The sequence below is a fragment of the Vigna radiata genome, chromosome 5 (assembly GCF_000741045.1).
Source record: "Vigna radiata var. radiata cultivar VC1973A chromosome 5, Vradiata_ver6, whole genome shotgun sequence".
Lineage (NCBI taxonomy): Eukaryota > Viridiplantae > Streptophyta > Magnoliopsida > Fabales > Fabaceae > Vigna > Vigna radiata.
In genome coordinates, this window is record NC_028355.1 from 13,988,207 (window position 1) to 14,010,366 (window position 22,160).

At 34.5% G+C, this 22,160-nt stretch overlaps 4 protein-coding genes across 10 annotated transcripts; 2 read left to right on the forward strand and 2 right to left on the reverse strand.

The window, feature by feature from the left end:
- Positions 1–652: 652 nt before the first annotated feature.
- LOC106760352 lies at positions 653–1,606 on the reverse strand. Its single transcript, XM_014643790.1, has 2 exons — positions 1,163–1,606; positions 653–1,084 (listed from the first exon to the last, which is right to left on the reverse strand). Exons 1-2 carry the CDS (start codon positions 1,604–1,606, stop codon positions 653–655), a joined length of 876 nt encoding a protein of 291 aa, XP_014499276.1.
- A 4,381-nt stretch (positions 1,607–5,987) lies between these two features.
- Positions 5,988–8,912, forward strand: LOC106760970 (ubiquitin-fold modifier 1). The gene is made up of 4 exons (XM_014644428.2): positions 5,988–6,154; positions 6,248–6,345; positions 7,987–8,019; positions 8,535–8,912. The coding sequence occupies exons 1-4, from the start codon at positions 6,087–6,089 to the stop codon at positions 8,597–8,599; spliced, it is 264 nt and encodes an 87-aa protein (XP_014499914.1). The 5' UTR covers positions 5,988–6,086; the 3' UTR covers positions 8,600–8,912.
- A 1,403-nt stretch (positions 8,913–10,315) lies between these two features.
- Positions 10,316–15,365, forward strand: LOC106761753 (pentatricopeptide repeat-containing protein At4g08210). 7 transcript variants are annotated; one of them, XM_022780665.1, is made up of 4 exons: positions 10,316–12,970; positions 13,084–13,138; positions 13,289–14,516; positions 14,795–15,365. In XM_022780665.1, exon 1 carries the CDS (start codon positions 10,553–10,555, stop codon positions 12,629–12,631), a length of 2,079 nt encoding a protein of 692 aa, XP_022636386.1. In that variant the 5' UTR covers positions 10,316–10,552; the 3' UTR covers positions 12,632–12,970; positions 13,084–13,138; positions 13,289–14,516; positions 14,795–15,365. The 7 variants fall into 7 exon arrangements, with proteins under 7 accessions (XP_022636386.1, XP_022636387.1, XP_022636385.1 ...); XM_022780666.1 differs by having other exon boundaries at positions 13,289–14,144; positions 14,237–15,365; XM_022780664.1 differs by having other exon boundaries at positions 13,289–14,118; positions 14,209–15,365.
- A 1,184-nt stretch (positions 15,366–16,549) lies between these two features.
- Positions 16,550–19,068, reverse strand: LOC106759902. Its single transcript, XM_014643285.2, has 2 exons — positions 17,821–19,068; positions 16,550–17,440 (listed from the first exon to the last, which is right to left on the reverse strand). Exons 1-2 carry the CDS (start codon positions 18,497–18,499, stop codon positions 16,836–16,838), a joined length of 1,284 nt encoding a protein of 427 aa, XP_014498771.1. The 5' UTR covers positions 18,500–19,068; the 3' UTR covers positions 16,550–16,835.
- Between the last annotated feature and the right edge of the window lie 3,092 nt (positions 19,069–22,160).

Consider the following 22,160-nt stretch of genomic DNA (forward strand, 5'->3'; position numbering starts at 1 on the left):
CTCCAGGCGAACAGATCGTTGTTGGCTTTTAATAACTCTTTCAATGCGTTTTCTTCAAATGGCTGAAGGTTATCCCCGATGGACGTAGTTTGTTGTTCATTTTTTCCCACTATGAAGGCTTTATCTCGCCTTGAGGTTGAATCCGCTCGTCCGCATTGGTCTTGGGATCAAGGTCAATCAGAATAGCTTCAGTACGGTTTTTACTTTTGTAAGGCGTGACCTTTAGACCAGCTACGTAGCATTGACGGGTGGTTTTCTGATCTGCCCGAACGATGCATATAGTTCTTCTATCTGTAGGAAATTTCATTGCCAAATGTGGGGTAGAGACGATCGCCCCGAAAGCATTTAGGCAAGGACGTCCAAGGAGGGCATTATAGGACGTGTTTGCCTCCACTAACAAGAATCGAACTCGGAGTTCCTTACCATCATCGTCCGACCCCAGGCGGGTTCGTAAGTCGAGATACCCCCGGGTGTCTACTCTTTCTCCCGCGAAGCCAACAATTTACTCGTTAAACAGAGCAATTACGTCTTCTGCAATTTCCATTCTTCGGAATGTTGTCCAGTATAGTATATTGACTGAACTGCCTTGGTCTACAAGGACCTTGCCCACATCGTACTGTGAAATGCGGGTTGTGATGACCATAGGATCGTCTTAGTCAGGATCTGGTGCATGAAAATTCCTGTCCGTGAAGGTTATATCAGGCATTGACACTGGATTGCGTACCACCGAGCGAACGCTGTGCAGACTTCTCAAATGTCTCTTTCGAGCTGAGGATGAAGCACCTCCTCCAGCAAAACCGCCCGAAATAGTATCGATCCTGCCTTTTACTGTGAGATCTCGCTCTCTAGGCCGACTACGGGATATATGTCTTGAGGGACTACGAGAACGGTTGCGTGAGTGGCCACCCTTCCCATTTGTACGTTCTGGGCTTCTTCGTGTCTTTTTGGGGGAGTGTCCTGCACGGGCAGATTCTTCTTTCACGAATTCCCGGAGGTGTCCAGCATGGATCAGCTTTTCCAATTCATCTTTGAGAGTTTGGCAGCTTTCAGTGGTATGTCCCCCTGAATTATGGAATCGGCATACCTGTGCCGTGTCCACGTTCTTAGGTGGAAATTTTCTTCTTTGAAAGATCAGGTTGGACTACAAAGCCCTTTCCAGCACCTTTTCTCTAGGGACAGTGAGGTGCGCATAGCGGTCGTACCTAGGGTTGAGATTCGCCGGGGGTTTCTGATCCCGGGCGTTCTCACTCCGACGTTTCCCCTCCTTCTTGTTACCATTCACCGGGTGCTCCTCGTGTTGTTGTTTCCGAAAGATCCTCTGGTATTCCATCTTGATAAATTTAGCCATTTTTTGCTGCAACTCCTCCAACGTACTAGGTAACTCGGCGTATAAGCTTTCTGAGACGAATCCCGCTTTTAGGCAATTGGGCAAACTACTAATGATGAATTCAAGGCTGACACCTTTTATCCTCCGAGCGGCGTGATTGTATCGATGCATGAAGGCTCTGAGAGTTTCGTCTTTCCCCTGTCTGAGATTGACTAGCTCGGCCGCAGTAACCTCCTCGTATCGGTTGGTGGAATATTGCTTTTTGAACATGTCCATCATCGTGCGGAAACTATCCACTGAATTGGGTGGAAGGGCGTAATACCACTCTAGGGCTTCACCCCTTAGTGACAGGGAGAATGCCCGGCACTTTACCGGGTCACTTTAAGTGTAAAAAGCCATGGAGTCAATGAAATTCCGCAAATGATGATCTAGATTCGTTGTGCCATCAAATTTTTCAACCTGAGGCGGAGGCCGCTCGGGCATAGGGGCCTGCATGATGGCATCAGTGAACGGCAAAAGGTCCGGGGACCGGGGGGGAGGAGGCGAATTATGATTTTGACTGTCCTCTGATGTCTCCTGGTCTTGTTGTTTTTCTTTATTGCGTTCGGCATCCTCGGCCTTCTTCTGTTGTAACTCTTGCTTTAAACTTGCAATGGTTTGGGCTTGCTCCTCTAGCTGGGCTTGTAATTCTCTTATCATTTGGATCGGATCCGGAGTTTCCATACCTCTTGTGGTCACCATTGGGAGTCTTCACTTTCGAGCCCCACGGTGGGCGCCAAAATGTTTCGGTGGATATTTCTGAGGGCCGAAAGGACTGACCTGGGTGACGTGGTGCTCCTGCTTTACGACGCTTGATCTAACCGATTGGTGTGTTTTCTCCTATCTCCCGATCGTTTGTTCTTCTCAAATCTTCGACCGTCCGAGAATCTCCAAGCTTGGGCCGGAGGGAGGAGGTACCTGCAATGGCACTCCGACGCCCAAGTTAGGGTTTTGTAGTGAAGGGCCTTGAGTGCAAGGCTATCAATTCTCAGTATGAGATCGGAGAGTAAATCTCTCTTGCTAATTCCCAGCAAATTAGGTGAAACGTAGCAAGTGTACTGTAGAATAAGATAGCATAAGAGAGCGTACCTGGCTTGTGATTCCAGCCATGTATATATAGATAATTATCAAATATAAACAGAATATAATATAAACAGCTATACCTGAATATTCGGTTGTTCAGATCTTATCTGATTTTATCTGATACTTATAATATTTGTTAAGATATACTTTCACTAAATTATTGGTTCATAGGCCCAATAGTAATAAAAAACCATAATGTCTCGTCATTAGTATGATCGAGGCTCATTAATCGTTTAGGACCGTTCGGCTACTATTCGTAACCGTTCGGTCCAAATATCATATCGTACAACTATAATGAAGAAAAATGAGATGGAGAATTGAAGAAAGGAGATAATAGTGTACATGTCACATGAAATAGGACAAAATAAAATTATACTCATTGAGATCAAGTCTTGTTGTCCTTGTTTCTAGTTGTCTAGACATTTATAAAGGAATACAAATCTGAATGTTAATTATGAAATTATTATGTTAAACAAAATTAAAAGGTAATTGAACCATTACTGGATTATCATTATGATGTGTAGATGAGATATTTAATATTTTTAAATTGATTTCATTTATTATATTTTCCTTTAATCAAACATTTATTTGAACATCAAAATATTTTTAAGATATAACTGATTGGACGAATCAACAATAAAACAAACTTAAAAAATAAGAAAGATCGACATGAACTAGAATAAAATGTAATATCTATCTCAAAAAACACTTAACTATATATTAAAGACGAATAAATCACTAAATATGAAAAAAAAAAAATAACACCTGTCGAACAACTAATTAACGTCAATAACTAACTGACCAGTTTAATGAGAAACTATAATAAGTTGACAACTTCATGGTTAGTTGAATAATATAAATGTGCTCTCAGAAAAAAAAAATTAATTCGATTATGACTTTCTCTTTTCCTGTTGAATATTTCTTTTCTCGATTAGTAAACATCATTCTCCATTCCTTTTTTTATTCACTAATCATTATGTATTTGTATTTGTTTTCTGTTTCTCTAACTGAAGTTTGCACCCTATTACTAAAAACTGAAAAAAAATACTAAATTACAGTATTAACATTTCTAGTAATACTCTAGCAAAAGAGAGAAAAAATGGAAGGAAAATAAACTGAAAGAGGATCATATTTTTTGTGGATCTACGTAATAATAGATTTTTTGTGTTATTATTTGTCCAATACTTTACATAACATTTTTTTAATAGATTTTACTAGTTACATTTTTTACATATTTTTCTTTATTTTTTGTATAATTTAATGTACACGTGACATTTTTTTACTGTAGACACTCTCTTTTCGACATCAAAATTTAAACTAAAAATAGAAGAAAAAAAAATTTCCTGCCCAAGTCATTTTTCTTTACCATTCAATTTACCCAAATAAATGAAAATGTTTTCTTTTTTTTAATTCCTTCAACACTACATAGTTTTACTTAAAGGTTTCTCATTTATTTATTTTATATGTATGTACTTTTCTTTTTCTTTTCATATCAAAACAAAGGGTAAATGTAAAAAGGTTATTTCCTAATAAAAAAAATAAACACCTTATTTTTGTAGACGTACCCCCTCTTATGTGTTTGTGGCTTTGGCAAGTACGTAGGTATGCACAGGTGTGTGTAGTAAAATCAGAACTTACCACATTCCGACTTAGCTAATTGGGTTTGGGCCCTTAATTTAGTCCATAATAGAATAACAATTAGAGTCTTTTACACTTCCAACATCTCATCCATCTCATTCTGCAACTTCAAAAATTTCATTTTTATCTTTTGACATCTTATTCTACACCTCTATTTTTTTCAAAAGTTTCATTTTCAATTTTAATAAATATCTTTCATTTTTTTCTTTCTAATTAAAAACACTCTCCACCATCTTAATAATAATAATCTAATTTAATTTAAAATTCAAATATTATTTAATATAATTTTATATTTTAATAATTATTAAAATATTGTTTATATTATAATAATGATTATTTTAAAAAATTTAAAATAAAATAAAAATAAAAAATAAAATAATAATAATCAATTTGATTTAATATATTCAAAATATAATAAATTATATTAAAATGTTAAATTAAATTAAATATTTATTAAATTTAAATAAAAAACAAAATTTTAAAGTTAATTACTATCGGAAATCCATATCCGAATAATACATCATCGGATTTCTATATCCGATTCACTTTTCTTTAAATTTTATAAATTATTTAATTTAATTTAATATTTTAATGCAATTTAATATATTTAAATATATTAAATATGATTTTAAATATTATTTTAATTTTCATTATTATCATTCTTATTTTAGTTATTATTATTTTAATTTTTTGATAAAACTATTATAAAAATATAAATCATATTTTAATAATTATTAAAATATAAAAATATAATAAATAGTATTATAATTTTAAATTAAATTAAATACTTATTAAATTTTAAATAAAAAATAAAGCTGTTAGCATATTGTATAAATTTTGATATCCGATAAACAAATTTTAAGAATTTTAATTTTTATTTAAAATTTAATAATTATTTAATTTACTTTAATATTTTAATATAATTTAATATATTTTAAATATATTAAATCAAATTTATTATTATTATTATTATTAATATTATTTATTTTATTATTTTTATTTTAATTATTTTATTTTAATTTTTTAATATAACTATTATTATAATATAAATCATATTTTAATAATTATTAAATAATATTTAAATTTTAAATTAAATTAGTATTATTAAGGTGGTGCAGCTTTTAATAAGAAAGAGAACAAATGAAAAGGATGTAGAATATTTTTAATGAGTAAGAGAAAAAAATGTAAAAAGTGGAGAATGAGATGTTAGAAGATTAAAAATAGAATTTTTAGAAGTGGAGATGATATATTGGAGGGTAGGATGAAACTTCCTAACAATTATGTACTTTCTTATCATGAGCCGTATACGTTTTTCTTTTCATAACAATTATGTAAATTAAATAATTATTTCAATTAATTATTATATTAAAATATTTTTATTTTTTTTTTAACTTTTACTCAATGAGCTACTTCTTTTAATCAACCGTCAATAATATACATATTGGTAAACGAATAGGCACTTGAAAATTGCTACTAATTTTTTTAATAATTAGATTTTTAAATATAAAAATAAACGTATTATATTAGTAAAATAATATATGAATTAAGTAGTTTATTTGATTTTAATATATTAATACGAAAATAATGGAAAAGCATAATCACTGTATAAAGTTGGCAAATGACTTAAAAAATGCTACATTGAAAATTAATTTATAATACTGTATAAATTTACACATCATAGATGATGATTTGTTACTGTTTATTTTAAAGAAAGTTATTCGTCTCTCTCTCTATATATATATAATTATCGTTTAAGAATATTCATAAAATGAAAAAAAAATTCTTACAAAGTATATTTAAATTATTCTCAAATTGGGGTAATTGAAAATTCAATAATTGTATAAATTTTTTTCTTTTTTTAAGAATGGCTTCTCTCCCCGTTCAGCCTCAGACGCCGTTTTAAACGAAACGACAAGTGCGTGAAAACTACGCTGAATAATATCAAAAGGGTGAAGGGGAGGGCGTTGTTGGTACAGGGGAATTTATCGGAAGTGGGAAAATGGCGGGCGGTGGAAAGGTTTCCTTCAAAGTCACACTGACGTCCGATCCAAAGCTACCATTCAAAGTGTACGTATCTATATGGCTCATTCAATTCTCAATCCTCAACATTTTCCCCAAATTTCGTATTTCCCTAATTACGAATTTCTTTGTTTCTTTCAGGTTTAGCGTTCCTGAGGCTGCACCTTTTACTGCAGTTCTCAAATTTGCCGCGGAAGAATTCAAAGTCCCGCCCCAGACCAGCGCTATCATCACCAACGGTAATTAATTATCTTGGTCAGATCGATTTTTTTTTATTAGTCAGTGATGTCGATGTCTCGAGTTTTTGGATATTTAGCTTTTTATGAGAATTGAAAATCATGCTTTGGTTGTGCAAAAGTGAAAAATTGAATACATTGTGGGTTCCTTTTGATAATTGCTTTTCCTTCCTTATAGCTGTTTCAGCCTTTGGGGAATCACAAAACTTTGCCACAGTTGGACCTGTTTTTGGGTTAAGAAAGTACTGTTTATTTTGGTTAACTATTTTTTATTGTGTTTGTATTAAAAAAATATATACGAAACATAGTAAAAGGAGAGAACAATTTTATACGAGACAATACATAATTTTGTCTTTAAACAATGCAACCCATGTTCATTTAGCCCTTTGAAATTTGTATAACTTTATTCCCTGGTCTACCAATGTCATGGTAAAGACTCCTCTAATTTGGTCGACTGCATGAACGAAAAACTGATTTGTTATGTAATTTATAGACTTGGAGGCAACTTGTACTGTATGCATCCTCACTAATACGATTTTGATCTGGAAAATTGCAATTCGTGTTGATTTGATCCTTGTACATTTACACTATATAATACTAATTAGTCCCGAACTTGTTCATTTTATGACAAATTTAATCCTCAAAATCGGTCAACTCAATGAAAAAAAGACTATTTTTTTTAAGTTGAGAGATGAATTATTGTATACATGCAAAATTTTAGATACTAAATCAGCAAAGGTTGCCACTTTTTGAAGACAATTATGTATTTACTGAATGAGACCGCCTTTTGAATGCAGCTGAAAATGCTATGATTATTAGATTAATGAAAAATTTCTACATGTCAGCTCCAAAATATTGTCCTCATTCCTTACCTTGTTTTCTTCACTCTTGAGGGTGTTGTCTGCTTCGCGGGCTAAGTAGTGTCTGGCTTATAGTTTAGCACATAGTTGAAGTTGTTTCCCGTTCTTTCATGTAGACTTATTACAGTAATTTAGGGCATGTTGTAACTAATAAACCCTTTGAAATTTGGGATCTTACGAGGTAATTTATAATCTATGTAATATTTTAACTTTTGGTGTTGTAATTTAATTAGTAACCTCTTAATTTTTTTTTTTTGGTTATTTGAATTCGAATTGATTGAATATTGTAGTCTTCAGGTTTTATTATATTCTCTACTAGTTAAGTTGGTAAACATATTCAATTTTAAGGTGATTCACATTGGCAACATATTGACAAGATATCTGATCTTTTTATCTTCTATCAACTCAGCTGTTTTGTCCTCTTAAATCTTTAATAGCAGTGCAAATGAGACCTTTCCCCTTCTAAAAAATAAAAAGTTCAGTGGATTGAGATTTAATTGGGTTTGTTGTCAAATTAGTTATTTGAGTTGACTTGGTGATCCCATCGTATGTTGTGACTTTTTTGGCGTTTGTTGTTGCATTATTATGAATGTAATACTGTTCATTAAGTATATTTTTTTAACTAACTCGTTACATTAATCAAATCACTGAAGAACTACGAATTTAAGAGTATTTTTGTTTGTTATATTATTGGCTATCAACCTTTCACTTTGATAGCCTATCTTGTTTTGGTAATATTCATCTTAAATTTGCCACTCATATTCCTTGCTTTGAATGCATGCAGATGGTGTTGGCATAAATCCCCAGCAGAGCGCAGGTAAAGCAATACTTTATCATCTTTCTTTAACTTTACACTGTTTTTGAACAATCTTCATATGTTCCTACAAATAATGTTTTACCGCTACAATTTTCTCTTTAAAAAATTACTGCACAAGGATAAATAAAATAATGGGTCGGTTTGTTAAAACTTTTTTTTAGAAAAAAGTTTTTTTTTAATAAAATAATCACTTATTATGATTTTTAACATATTTGGACGAACTTATTAAAAAACGGACTTATTTCCTTTTAATTAAAAATTAATTTTTTGTTACTATGTAAAAGTCATTTAAAAATAAAATATTTTTTGCAATCACTATGGTAATGGTATTTATGGTTAAATTTCATTATATACATGAAATAGTTATGTTTCGATTTCTTAATTCATATTTTTTGTAGTTGCAATCGCTGGTTCCTGTAGAAAGGTTACACTTATAACATTGAATAAAGTTATATTATATATAGGTTTATAGTAGTCGGTATCTTTCATTGACTTGCATATATTCATCTCTGCAGGCAATGTCTTCCTTAAGCATGGTTCCGAATTGCGTCTGATTCCGCGTGATAGGGTGGGTGCCTGATGTTAAGGGGTGTCTGAGATTTATCCTTCTCGCAAAATACATGAACTGTTGTAGCTTCATAACAATCAATAAATACAGTTGTTACTGATTTCTATAACTTGAGATCAAAGGTGTCTTCATGAAGTTGTTTCTTTTTTATGTAATGATGTAAATTTTGGGGAAATGATGTTATCTTCTATAGTTATAGTTGGGTCAGTTTTGGTCCTGGCAGCTTTCAAGCGCCACGCTTTCCCCGATGAAAGAAAGCATAGCAAAAATGTTAATTTGAGATAAATCATGTTCATATCGTGCAATCCCATCGATTTTGTATCTCGAGGTAGTACGTGTCCCTCGCTGATTGTGATGCTTTTCAGATATGGGTTTCAAAAATAAATCTATATTAAAGAAAGACTACTGATGAGGAGACCTTCAACATTGATTCAGGTTGAAATTCTTTTTATTATTTTATTCTGGGAATGCACTAGTGAAATCAGGGTTATTAAATACATGACCTTTAAGCACATCCGTTACTCAGTTGTCGATGTACCACTGTTGAATAGCCACGCTTTGCAGTCCAGGGTTTTTGAAATTTCCTTACTTGGTATTCATACTGTATGATGAAGCTATGCCTAGTTAGTGAAAGTGACTGCAAAGGAATAATGGTACCCTGATTTTGAAAAATTAACATGAGATCTCTGTCCATGTGTACCTCGTACCAGATTGTAGCTGTCTACGGCCTTGTCACAATCTGACATTCCTTATCAGAAAGGGGGGAATGGGAGGAATGTCGTTTTCTTTCGTACAGGAGCTGCGATCGTCAAGTTTTATTACTCCTGAATAGGAAGAATTGTTGAACCGTATTGTCACAAGAAGGGGGTAATTGGGTCTCGTGGGCGAAGGTGCGAACTGGAAACAATGCACTTGCATTTCAGGAGGGAGTGTATGTATCCCGTTGAACTTAGGGTGGACGCAGTATTGTTTCATGAAGATGAATAATCCAATTATAATGCGACTGCGATAATAAAGTTGTCGAACTCATAACAACAGAAAATAAACTTTTTATATAAACCATAAAAAGGAATAATCAGCAGATAAAGACATGAGCAACCATCTTAGCTTTCCTATGGACAGAAGAAAACGACACCTGTCGATCACGAAAAAATTATTCTTTGACAGTGCAAACTATTCCAACATGCATAAAACTGATCACTCCTTAGAATCCAACATTTTAGCAAAACATAAGTTGTCTGCCCACAAAACGACATCTTATGATCACAAAGAGTGTCAGTAGAGCCAATTCAACCGTGAGGATTGTTATATCCAAAAGGTAAAATTCTGGTCAGCTAAAGAATTCAATTTGTGATCTTTCTTTTCCTGACTTTCCATTGATCACCTTCTAATATCCTGAATTTTTCGCCTTTATCTTATATAAAAAAAACTCTTTATTAACTTGTACTATTAAAAGTTTCTCTTGAATTTTCCGTCTTTACCTTATATGAAAAACTCTTTATTAATTTATATTATTAAAAATCTCTCGTTATATGACTTTTTTTCATATTTTCAAATGTTACTAACATTAAACCTTTACTTAGATCGACTTTTAATCTAATGACTCAATTCAAATTGAACTTAATATTATGTAGTCCCTTTAGCATTAGTTAAAAAAAGAGTATAAGGTTACAAAAGTTGTATCTTTGTCCTTTTGTTATTATAGATTACCTTTTACCTGTAAATCGTCTTATATGACCTTTTTTTGTCTTCTTCAAGCATCTTAAAAGAAAGTCAATATTTCTTCTAGGTTGTTAGTTCTTTTGAATGTTTTGATAAGTCATAATGCACCTTAAATGATCATCCAGATTTTGTTTAGTGCTTCAAAAGCATCTTGAAAGGTCACCTTAAAGGTTCAATTTTTTAAAGGATTGACTGAGTTCATATCCTTTTATTTTTTATTCTTTGGCGAAAACTGGTAATCCAATGCACAATGGATTTGCAATGGATTTGAACCAAATCCAGTTAGCTTTACGCTGTTGTGGGCAGCTTCAAGCTATCAAACATGCTAAATCACTTCATTCCCATATAATAAAACTTGGCCTTTTCAATCACGTTTTTCTCCTAAACAACATGATCTCTGTCTACGCAAAATGCTCCCATTTTGACGATGCACGAACCCTTTTCGACGATATGCCTCACAGGAACATAATTTCTTACACAACAATGGTCTCTGCACTCACCAATTCCGGGAGACCCCAAGATGCTCTCACACTCTATAACCACATGCTGGAATCTAAAACAGTGCAACCCAATCAGTTCTTGTACTCAGCGGTTCTCAAGGCATGTGGAGTCGCCGGTGATGTTGAATGGGGCAAGTTGGTTCACCGACGAGTATATCGGGCAAGGTTAGAGTGTGACACTGTTCTGATGAATGCCCTCTTGGACATGTACGTCAAATGTAGAAGCTTGGCTGATGCAAAACGAGTTTTCTACGACATGCCGAGTAAAAATTCTACTTCATGGAACACCCTCATTCTCGGGTATGCCAAGCAGGGTTTTGTGAAGGATGCGTTGGATCTGTTTGATCAAATGCCAGAACCAGACATTGTGTCTTGGAACAGCATCATTGCCGGTCTTGCAGATACTTCTAGCTTCCATGCATTACAGTTTGTTTCTATGATGCACAGGAAGGGCCTTAAACTTGATGCATTCACATTTCCATGTGCCCTCAAAGCGTGTAGTCTGCTTGGCAAGTTAACTGTAGGGAGACAGATTCATTGTTGTATTATCAAGTCAGGGTTTGAGTGTAGCTATTACTGTACATCAGCATTGATTGATATGTATTCGAATTGCAAGCTATTGGATGAAGCAATGAATATATTTCATAAGAACTCTCCTCTTGCAGAAAGCTTGGCAGTGTGGAATTCCATGCTTTCAGGGTTTGTTGCCAATGGAGATTGGTGGAAGGCTCTCAGTATGATTGCTCATATGCATCATTCTGGTGCACAGTTTGATCCCTATACCTTTAGTGTTGCTTTAAAGGTCTGCATCCAGTTTGAAAACTTGAGGTTGACATCTCAAGTGCATGGATTGGTCATCACTAGTGGCTATGAGTTAGACTATGTTATTGGAAGCATTTTTATTGATCTATATGTAAAACAAGGCAATATTAACAATGCATTAAGATTGTTTGAAAGGTTGCCAGATAAAGATGTTGTGGCTTGGTCTAGTTTGATTGTTGGTTGTGCTAGATTTGGTCTAGATACAATGGCTCTTTCCCTCTTCATGGATATGGTTCATCTGGATCTTGAGATTGATCATTTTGTCCTTTCAATTGTTCTGAAAGTTTCTTCAAGTTTGGCATTGCTTCCAAGTGGCAAGCAAATTCATTCTTTTTGTCTTAGGAAGGGATATGAATCAGAGCGAGTTATTACAACTGCTCTTACTGATATGTATGCAAAATGTGGTGAGATTGAGGATGCCTTAACTTTATTTAATTGTCTTTCCGAAGTAGATACCTTAAGTTGGACGGGGATTATTGTGGGATGTGCACAAAATGGAAGAGCAGACAAGGCAATCAGTCTTCTGCATAAGATGATTGAATCGGGTACAAAGCCAAATGAAATCACCATTATAGGTGTTCTTTCTGCATGTAGACATGCAGGCCTAGTAGAAGAGGCATGGACTATATTTAAGTCTATTGAAACAAAGCATGGATTGACACCATGCCCTGAACATTACAATTGTATGGTTGATATATTTGCTCAAACTGGACGTTTTAAAGAAGCAATAAACTTGATTGATGACATGCCGTTTAAGCCTGACAAAACCATATGGTGTTCCTTGCTTGGTGCCTGTGGAACTTACAAGAATCGACATCTTGCAAAAATTGTTGCTGAGCATCTTCTTGCTACCTCACCCGAAGATGCTTCTGTGTATATAATGCTATCAAATGTTTATGCATCACTTGGAATGTGGGATAATTTAAGCAGAGTACGAGAAGCTGTCCGAAAAGTAGGTATAAAAGGGGCTGGAAAAAGCTGGATCGAGATCTTTAGTTGAGAAAGCTGGTTATGTGAATGGCTTGGTTCAACTAGCTTAATCGCTCATTATATATTTCCAGACAACTCAATGACTGTTCTAACTTAAAAAGGAATGTTATGTGACTGGAGTTTGTACGGTGAAAGACAGTCTTTACGTTTTGTTGACTTCAATTAGAAGGTAAAAGCACGGAAGTGTCTAATTTTGGATGGAAGATACTACAAATACTACAACGAAAAATACAAATTAAGTATAACGTGCGCAGCAGTTCAATCCGATAAGCCTTTGGATGCTTGCTATTGCCATGAGGTTTCACACATTCAATGTTTTCCTTCCCCAACCTAGGTACAAACTAAAAAGGTAAATACAGAGTGAACTTTCAATAGCATTAATACGTTATAATTTTAATTAATCAATTTCAGTTTTATATTAACTACAACATAATTAACCTCGTATACCATATTTCATTTAAGGAACTCAAATTTGGTTAAAATCAGAGGTATCAGAGTCATCCACGACACTTGAATTGTAAGTGTGTCTGAAAATTTGTTGTAGTTCTAATAGTTAAATTAGTACCTTTTATGTAATTTTTAATTTTACATAACATTTTGTACACTAGTATTGTAATTAACCAAACCTTTTCTGAATTCTTTTGCTATATCATTTGTTGTTTGGCAGAAGTCATCGGGATTCACGTCTAAGTTAGCTTGACATGTTCAGCTTACGGTAACATTGGCCAATATTCATTATTATTGACTGTTGATTTTAGAGAATGGATTGCTAATTCATTATTGGTTAGTTATCTAAAGGTCAATTTAATTTATAAACCAACGGCTCTTTTATAGTGTTGAGCAATAAGCGAAAGTCTGTTGCAAGCATTTTTCGTTTTGTCATTTGTGTGTAATAATTCATTTTCTCTTAATAAATAATTCTAAGAGAGATTTAAGATTATGATTATATTAAAGACAAAAAAGTGATAATGACAATGCATTAATGATTATAGGGTTTAGGTGTACTTCTTTTTCTTTTCGTTTGTCCACTTCTGAAATAAAATTATATCTGTGTTATCAAGTTAAAAATAAGATAAATGGGAATAGTAATTACAAATTTTATTATATGCATCATCTTCCAAAGTAGATAGATAAAAAAATATGTAGTGTGCTGTATAATAACTCCTAGATTTTAATGACAATTTTTAAGCTTTTAGGTTGTCTTTCCGAACAGTAAGTTGAAGATATATTTGGCTGGGAGTTGACTTGTCTTGAATGAATCGTTCTGTAATTTGGAAATTCCACTGGGGACTAACATCATCACTTTCTCATTCTTCTTCTTTTTGTCTTTTCTCGTTCTGTCCTATTGCTCGAGTGAGGACAGATTGAGACACCACTAAGCAGCAGCAATAATATGTTGGAGGTGGACAAGAACCTCTCAAGCTACGTCTTCCACTTTATGGATTATATGATTAGAGGGAGGGTGAATTCTAACTACCTGGTCCGAGGGAAACAAAAGTAAAATGCTGCTCAAAGTTTGATGTGTAACAATTTTGAAGCCGCTAATTTTCGTAGTACTTACATTACTTACGTTTTATGTACTTGAAGGTCATTCATGTTCCTTGTTATGTATTAGGCTTGGCCCTGATTGGAACTATGTCATGGACCAATTTGGTTTTTCCAAGCCTCCGTGATGAGTCGAGGCTGCTTGGTATGAGTTGCAAGTTTGAACAGAAGTTGGGGCACCTAAATTTGGAGAGCAGTGTTCTTGGGAATCCAGTCAACAACTGCAATACAGTCCAAACCATACGAACCCGACCCATCATCACCAGTAGCTAACACTAGGGACATGGGTAGGTCCCATTAGAAGAAGAGAAGATTAAATGGTGAACCCCACCTCCTCATCATCACTCACTGTAAGCTTCCTGCATAAGGCCGAGTCATTTCTGAGCAAAGTCTCTACTGCATGCTAGTGGCAGTGAGTGACATTGTGACAGTCTTACATGGATTTTAATTTTTGAAGTCTTCTATGGAATTTATTCTCGTGCCATGTTTATTTCTTTCTCAATCATCGCACCCACTTTTGTCTCCCGACTCTTACTTTTTTCTGACTTCTTCCTGCTAGCTTTTATTTTTGTTTCGATCTTAGCAAGGCATGTCAAGTTCTGATTCCTTCACTGTTCCCAATAACCAGGAAACACTGCCAAAATTACCGCGAAACTACCACGCCCAAATGCTTTCCTGCCCACACTTTTCGCGCCATATATGTTTGCTATCAAAAAAAGCTGAGTTGTCGCTGGTCACTCTGCAGTAGTGTGTAAACCAAACTCAATCAAACTTCTTTAGCCACAAGCATTACAGGGACCAGGTGGGTACATCATAACGTGGCTGATGATAATTCTCAAGCCTTAGTGCGCCATAGAAAACAGTTTTTAGTGATCTGTGTTATAATATTCACAATTATCTTGACATTGGTGGTGAGGTGATTGTTAAGCCCACGCCGAGTTGCTTAAATTTGAGTAACGATGGCCAATGCGATCTTAATCATAACACAATGAGTACAAAACAGGAGTCAACTTGTTCCGGATTCGATGGAAACGCACTACACACACAAATCTACATTTCTAATAAAAAAAACACAAATCTAGATCATACGCACCGTGAGATACCCTTATTAAACCGTTTGTGAAGGACTTACTTGTTCTTAGCTGATGTCATGGGAGTTTCTACTCCTCGTCTTATTTCCTTATAATGTTCCTTACATGTGTTTGTCTGTGTGAGCGACTTCAGTTCAATCAACTTTAATAATAATACTATAATAGCGCACTTAAAAAATGTTATTGGGTATATCAGTCTGTTGGAAAAAGTTTTTTTAACAATTCTTTTTTGATAATTTTTTGACAACGTATATAATAGTTTGTGATTGGTTCGTTTCAAATATTTTTTTTAAAATAAATTCAAACAGATGAATGAAATAATAACATGTGTCCTGTTGTTAAAAAAATGGTTAAAATATATCATCCCAAATTATTACAAGAATTACGAAGTGTTATAGAATTCAACTTAAAGAGAAAACAAGCACTTTAACAAAACAGTTAGCCAAAATAAATATGGTTTCAATAAGAAGCAAGTGCCAAAGTTTTTATGTTACCTTATTTTAGAAGTGCCCTTTGTCTCTGGAGTGTGTTCATTGTTGCATTGACCTGGTAGAGACCTGGCCTTTGACCCTGACCATCATTTTCTGCACTAAAAGGGTTTATGGGGCTTCCACTAAGTGAGATATGATATGAGTGTAGTAGATGTAAGCAACCTTTTAGCAGCAACGGATTAAATTATAAAATGCTTTCTACTAGCTTACCTTTATGTAAAGTTCACAAAAATATATAAAGATAGACGAATGCTGAGACCGTTTATAAAAAGTTCGCAAGAATAATTGGGACTTTCAAGAACATTGTCTATCAAGTCTTCTTTTCTCTTTCAATTTTCAGACCGTTTGTTTTATTATCGTTGGAAAAAAATGAGCGTTGAGGCTATAGAAGATTGTTGACCTCCCCTCATGCTGTGATGAGATTATTATAAAAATTATCAATTTCTCATCCAACTTAAAAACTGAAAGACAGAAACAGTTGAGAGAGGTTTTCTCACACATTAAGTATCTATTATTATGCTCAAGAAACATTCAACAAAAATGTAATCATGGGATAAATAGTTTAAAACGTGTGGAAGAAGCACACAAAAATTACAAGTTTAAGGCTTAATTTTCTCAGTAGGACATCTTTCTACTTAGATAAGTTTTGATGGAGTAAAATTATTAAGCTGATAAATAAAGCAAACTTGATGGCGCATGTAAGACGTATAGGTTCTGTCAGTATATGCATTGAATGGATAAAGGAAAGCCGCTTCTTTAATAGTCATCTGAAATACATAAACAATAAATGAGACAAAAGTCTTACCTTAGCTAAATGTACAGAAAATAAAGGCTTATGATGCGGTTAATATATAATTGTTATAGTAATATACAGTCGTTGATTAAATCTGCCATGGATTGGAGAGTCAGTGATACCAACCAACACATACAAAAATGATCTGAGACTGATCTATACTCCCCCCATAAAGCACCAACGAAATAATCAACTAGATGATGTAGAACTTAAAAAGAGTTAACAAAGCAAAGGAACTGATATATGAAAGGAAGTTGTGACCTCACTCAACCCCCAATCCAACAACACATGTCATCAAAAGCCACTATAGATTACAACAAAGCAAGGCAAAATGGCTCTTGGGTTGAACACAACCAACTCATCCAAATTGGAATAAGCCCCAACAGCCCCTGCAACCGAATCATACTCCTCCATGCCTCCTTCTGCATTCTTCTTCACCCTTCCTGCTATAACCCGACAAACCAGCATTGCTCTCTTCTCTTCACTCTCATCCACACAAGCCTTGTCGTGAGCCTTCCCACTCGTTGCCGTTGTCAAGATACCGCTTCCTCCTGTAACCTTGAACCCGTGCTTGATTATGCTGCAAACGTTGCACTGCGGAACGGAGTTGCACAAGTTGGAGGACCCGTTTAGGCCTAGAGAACACGCAAAGGAGGTGCAGTGAAACCTGAGTAGCTCGTTGCCATCTGCTATGCAACGTGGGTGTTTCTTGGGGAGTTTCGTGGCCTTTGCTTTTATGGAGTCTCTGTATTCTTCGAATCTGGTAATGGTTTTCTGGGTGTTGTGAACCTTGAGGATGCGGTCTATTTTGCACACTGGAGATTGCTTCTTCAGCCAGCTGGAGTGGAATATTATTTCAACTATGTTCTTGCTGGTGTCTTCTGGACCCAGTTCAGAAACTGAAATCGGTAACCAGAAGAAAAAAATGAAGGTAAAACATGTAGTTTAGTCATGGTACATTGGTATCATCATTAAAATCATAGATGATAAAGTGACACAAACACATCAACATGTCGATTATGATGTTTATATAAATAAGCACACTTCATCCCAGAGAACAAGAAAATAAAGCAAATTAAACTAAAACTAACCTATGAATATCAGTTTTGAAGAAAAAATTAGATGAGATATATGTCATGCTTACAATGTAGAAACTACACCTGTTAGCTTCTTAAAATCATATGCATGTGAGACCAAACACACAGAAAACTTAAATGAAAATGCTGAGAAAAGCTTATTTTCTTCTAATGAAAATTGAAAGCATGACTTCATACGATACCTGCATGTTTGACTGCCTGGTGATGCTCCAAGCTTTCAGCTTTCATGATCTCGCCACAGTCGGGGCAAGAACAGATGCTACTCCTGAGAGAAGGATCTCTAGTGAAGCCTAGAACCGGGTCTACCACCATTCTACACTCGTAACAGCCGGAAAGTCTCCTGAATGGCATTCCCCTGAAAGAGCCAGCGCCAGAAGAATTGGAAGATGCTGACAATGAAGAGGAAGAAGCTGAGACGGGTCCATTGTGTTCGGTAAGAGGTGCTTTCATGGATCTGCTGGAAGCATCGTTGCTGTTGCATCCATTTAGAAACAACCTTTTCTTGTGGATATCTGGGGTTGATGTGTCCGGCTTTGCCGTGATCTTGGTGTTGTTACAAAGCGAACCTGAGCACTTCATCTTCTTGCACTTCTTGCTGTTATCTTCCGGGATTCTTTCCTCCTGCAGCTTTCTCTGTTCCTGTTTTTTCCTGTGTTGATGATCTTTTGCTTCTGGAGGTGGTTTTGCTTCCTTCTGCTGCTGCTGCTGATGTTGCTGGATTTGAACATTCCTACAAGCCAACAGGCCTCTTACCACCCATGAAGGTTGTTTTTCTGTTTTCTGTAGCTCTTGGTTTTGGTTTTGGTTTTGGCTGACATGTTTTGTAATGGTCGGTTTTCTTTGGGTTTTGGGTTTGCTCATTGTAGAAAGGATGGAAGTTTCTTGAGCTTACAAATGATGGCTTTAGAACAAGGTTGGAACTAGAACAAGATTCTGAATTTGAGTCATTTAGGTGTTGAAAGTGTTAAGTCGCCTCTGAAGTCATTTAGCTTTGAAGAACCTGTGGCTCTCTTCCCGTGGGGGAGATATATGACTTTATGATGAGCATCTCTCACCATTGATTTTTCTAGGTTGAAGAGTTCTTTTTTATTTCTAAATAGTGGAAAAGTAAAGGGTTTATTGGCCAACGGGTCCCCCCGCCTTTTTATGTTGTGCCTGTCTTCTGTGTGCAAACATTTTGTGAATATCATAACTGACCATCTTTATTGCCTAATATCTACAGCGACTAAACTACTTGGATTTCATTCTTTATGTAAATCAGAGTTTAGTCTTTGATAAACACTTTAAATTGCTGCCATCAAAATTCAGTTTAATTAACCTTTTTGGGCTATCAGCTTCCAATGTCCCTGCTGAGTAGTTATGACTTGGCTCGAGTCATCAATGCAAAGATATGAAACACAAATCATTCATCAGATGAAAATTCTAGGAAACTTACATTTGTATTATTGGCTGATATAATGGTCCCCTCTTGCAAACTAAACCCCCCCAAAAAACTTCAAATAACATTTGCCAGAATTACACGTTCGATTCCATTCTTCTGTTGTTTGGTGGAGGTACTCAGCAATAGGTTAATATAAAAAAATCGTTCCATTCCATTATTTTGTCCAGCAGAACATCATGTTTCAATAGAAAGTAGATCATGTTGGCCCTAATATGAAGATAATAATGCAATGTATCATTGAAGTTGGTGTAAAAACTAGGTTGTCTTTGCCCTCCACTGAGATCTACCACTTCCAGTTTTCTAACATAGACATTTCTTCCATCACTCATTTGTGAGTAGGACTAACACAACTCTTGAACGCATCGGTATTTGAAAGTTGAAACTCTCATGGTTTATGAGCTTCCTGAAACTCTTTCTCAACATGATTGGAATATAATTGAGTGAACACTTTGACCTCGGAAAATGTTAGTTTAGGCTTTGAGACAGAATCCTTGGCTGAATCAATCTCCCATAACCGCTGACACAGACCATATCTCAACAGATCTACTAATAGATAACTGATTAATACCACTGAATAGGACAAAAATCATTTACGCATCACAGCTAGAAAATGGATTCAAGAGTAGCAACTGGTTGCTTCCGTACCCGAACCCAGCACAAGTTTATGGGGAGAGAGTTGATAATTAATTAGGCTTTGTCGTTATTCTGATCTCAATAAGGTGGACTTTTTCGGGCTAAACGCATTGCACCATTTGCAAGGTATTCCACTAATTACCCCATAATGGCACCTATTATATAGGGAAAAGCTGCTCATTTGATTCCCTTTCTGCCTCAAAATCATGCCACCCCATATGCTATGGAATAAAGCCACTTACTTTAACTAACATAAAAATCAGTAATTTCCCCCAAAAACTTTGAAAAAATTATTCTTTTAACCCAAATTGTACCATTCCAACTAGAACTCGACCATGTATAAACATGAAACATACTAATAATTCGTAATGTATCGCAAAAAGTGTATTGACACAGAAACATACCCATTGGTGTGTCACGTTTATGAAAATTTCATACAACGGTTCTTTATTAATAACATCACTGTTTTCATGTGAGATTTACAAATGTTTTTAAACTTAAAGAGAGTTTTTCTTACAAATCATGTTTGTAAAATTCATGCTAAAATAATATTTTTACTAATAAGAAAATCTTAAAAGAAAAAACTTCTATCTGAGACGCTCTCATGCCGTGAAAATTTTAAAAACTTAGCTATCATCAACCTTGGAATATTCAACTATTTTCTGAGATTTTGAAGGTAGCATGTCACGTACATAGTTTAATTTTTGCTTCTTTTTGTAAGGCATTAGGATGAGAACTTTCTCATGTGTGACTTAGGTCTTGCGTAAGAACACAAATTACAGAGATGTTAGCATCGAGGCACGAAGTGTGTTTTAAATTTTAAATGACCACGTGAAATGAATATGTCAGTTAAAGTGATCTAACATTTTTTAAACGGAAAACTAAAAACCGAATGGAGAAGGGCAAGACATGGTAGTACAAAAAAATGTCTAATTTAAAAAGGTATTTGGTCATCAGAGAAAGTGCTTAATCTGGGAGCAGCACATCACATCCATTGGCTAAAGAAATGAGAAAAGGGTAAGGAGAAATTAATGGTTAAGAAGTGTGGTAGAGTAAGAATATTGTGACTCCAACTCCATGCCATAACTTTTCCTATGTAGAAGAAGAGAGCACGAAATTTGATGTGATGAACAGAGAAGGACAGTAAAAGGACCTTGGAAAACAGACAGATCATAAATTCGTGGAAGCAGCGATTTGATTGTTTTTGTCCTCTCCACAGACAATTGAACCACCAAATATAGCAAACTAAAATAGTAGGATATTTGATTGTTGGGGCCACTGAGTGAGTGGTTCAAAGTTCAAGCTAACCTTGTCTTACGAAGCATGCTTTTACTCACCAGAACGTTTATACTTTGTGACCTATTGATGCTGATATTGCAGTAATAGTTATATTGTCTTGATTATTGTTTACGTTGCTGCTAAAGGGGATTTTAGCACAACTAAATTTGAATTATAACGGTGCAAAAGTTTAGATTTTGAGTGGAAAAATGGCTCGAAATCTAAGTAATGGCTCAACTAGTAGTTGTATATCTTTTTTGAATTTCGATTCTTTCCGCTTCAAATCAAGTTGCCCTACAAAGTTGTCAGAACAAATTGGTAAAAATTTCAGTGCAAGAGTCCATGGGAAACAAATGTTGGTGAAGCTCAAAAGATTCTTTGGTTTCCAGAGCTCGAATTGCAAATCATGCTATAGGGTGTCAGTCTACTTACATTCACAAGCATTAATAATAATAAAAAAAAACACTATTTACTTATGTCATTTAAATAGGCTCCATGGATCTAAAAAAAAAAAGTATGGTGTTATCATCCTATATCTACCGAATTACCGGACTGACTAAATGGTTATTTATATCACAAACACAATTATACATTGTCATCGACACTATGACACTATTATTTCTAATACTGATCAATTTATAACTTAATCATAATTAGATTGTCACTAATAAAAATTTATTATAAAGTTTATAAATAAATATAGAAAAATAGACAATGATATCTATTGTACATTAATAACTTGAGCTTAAGTTATTGAATATTTATTAACTTTGACAATGGAATACCTTGTAGAAATAACCACCAAACATAATAAAAGAATTACAAAAAGATAACTATTTAGATCACTAACAATTTATACAATAATAGACTGTTGATCTTAACTCCCACATTCGAAACAATATCTAATAATTTTACGGGTATACCAAATTCTAATAATTTCTTCTTTTAGTATACGAATGTGGGAAAAGAGAATATTTAGTTGTATATTTTAACTAAATGGTTTGATTACAAAAACTGACATTGGAATATTTTGTCATAATGGATTTGAATGAAAATAATAATTTTGAAACTATGATTTTGAACTAAACAAAATGATTATTTGTGATATATACAATCGAAATAATGTAGTTAATTTTAAAAATATGCTTCATCTACTTTCTTATTTCCTAC

Excerpts from the sequence above, each read along its gene's own strand:
- LOC106761753 (XM_014645324.2), top strand. The coding sequence starts at position 10,553 with ATGCACAATGGATTTGCAATGGATTTGAACCAAATCCAGTTAGCTTTA.
- LOC106759902 (XM_014643285.2), bottom strand. The coding sequence starts at position 18,499 with ATGAGCAAACCCAAAACCCAAAGAAAACCGACCATTACAAAACATGTC. Across the intron at positions 17,441-17,820 it reads CCAGGCAGTCAAACATGCAG|TTTCTGAACTGGGTCCAGAA; the intron begins GTATCGTATGAA and ends TACCGATTTCAG.
- LOC106760970 (XM_014644428.2), top strand. The coding sequence starts at position 6,087 with ATGGCGGGCGGTGGAAAGGTTTCCTTCAAAGTCACACTGACGTCCGAT. Across the intron at positions 6,346-7,986 it reads CAGCGCTATCATCACCAACG|ATGGTGTTGGCATAAATCCC; the intron begins GTAATTAATTAT and ends GAATGCATGCAG. Across the intron at positions 8,020-8,534 it reads AAATCCCCAGCAGAGCGCAG|GCAATGTCTTCCTTAAGCAT; the intron begins GTAAAGCAATAC and ends TCATCTCTGCAG.
- LOC106760352 (XM_014643790.1), bottom strand. The coding sequence starts at position 1,606 with ATGATGGACATGTTCAAAAAGCAATATTCCACCAACCGATACGAGGAG. Across the intron at positions 1,085-1,162 it reads TCACTGTCCCTAGAGAAAAG|GTATGCCGATTCCATAATTC; the intron begins GTGCTGGAAAGG and ends GACACGGCACAG.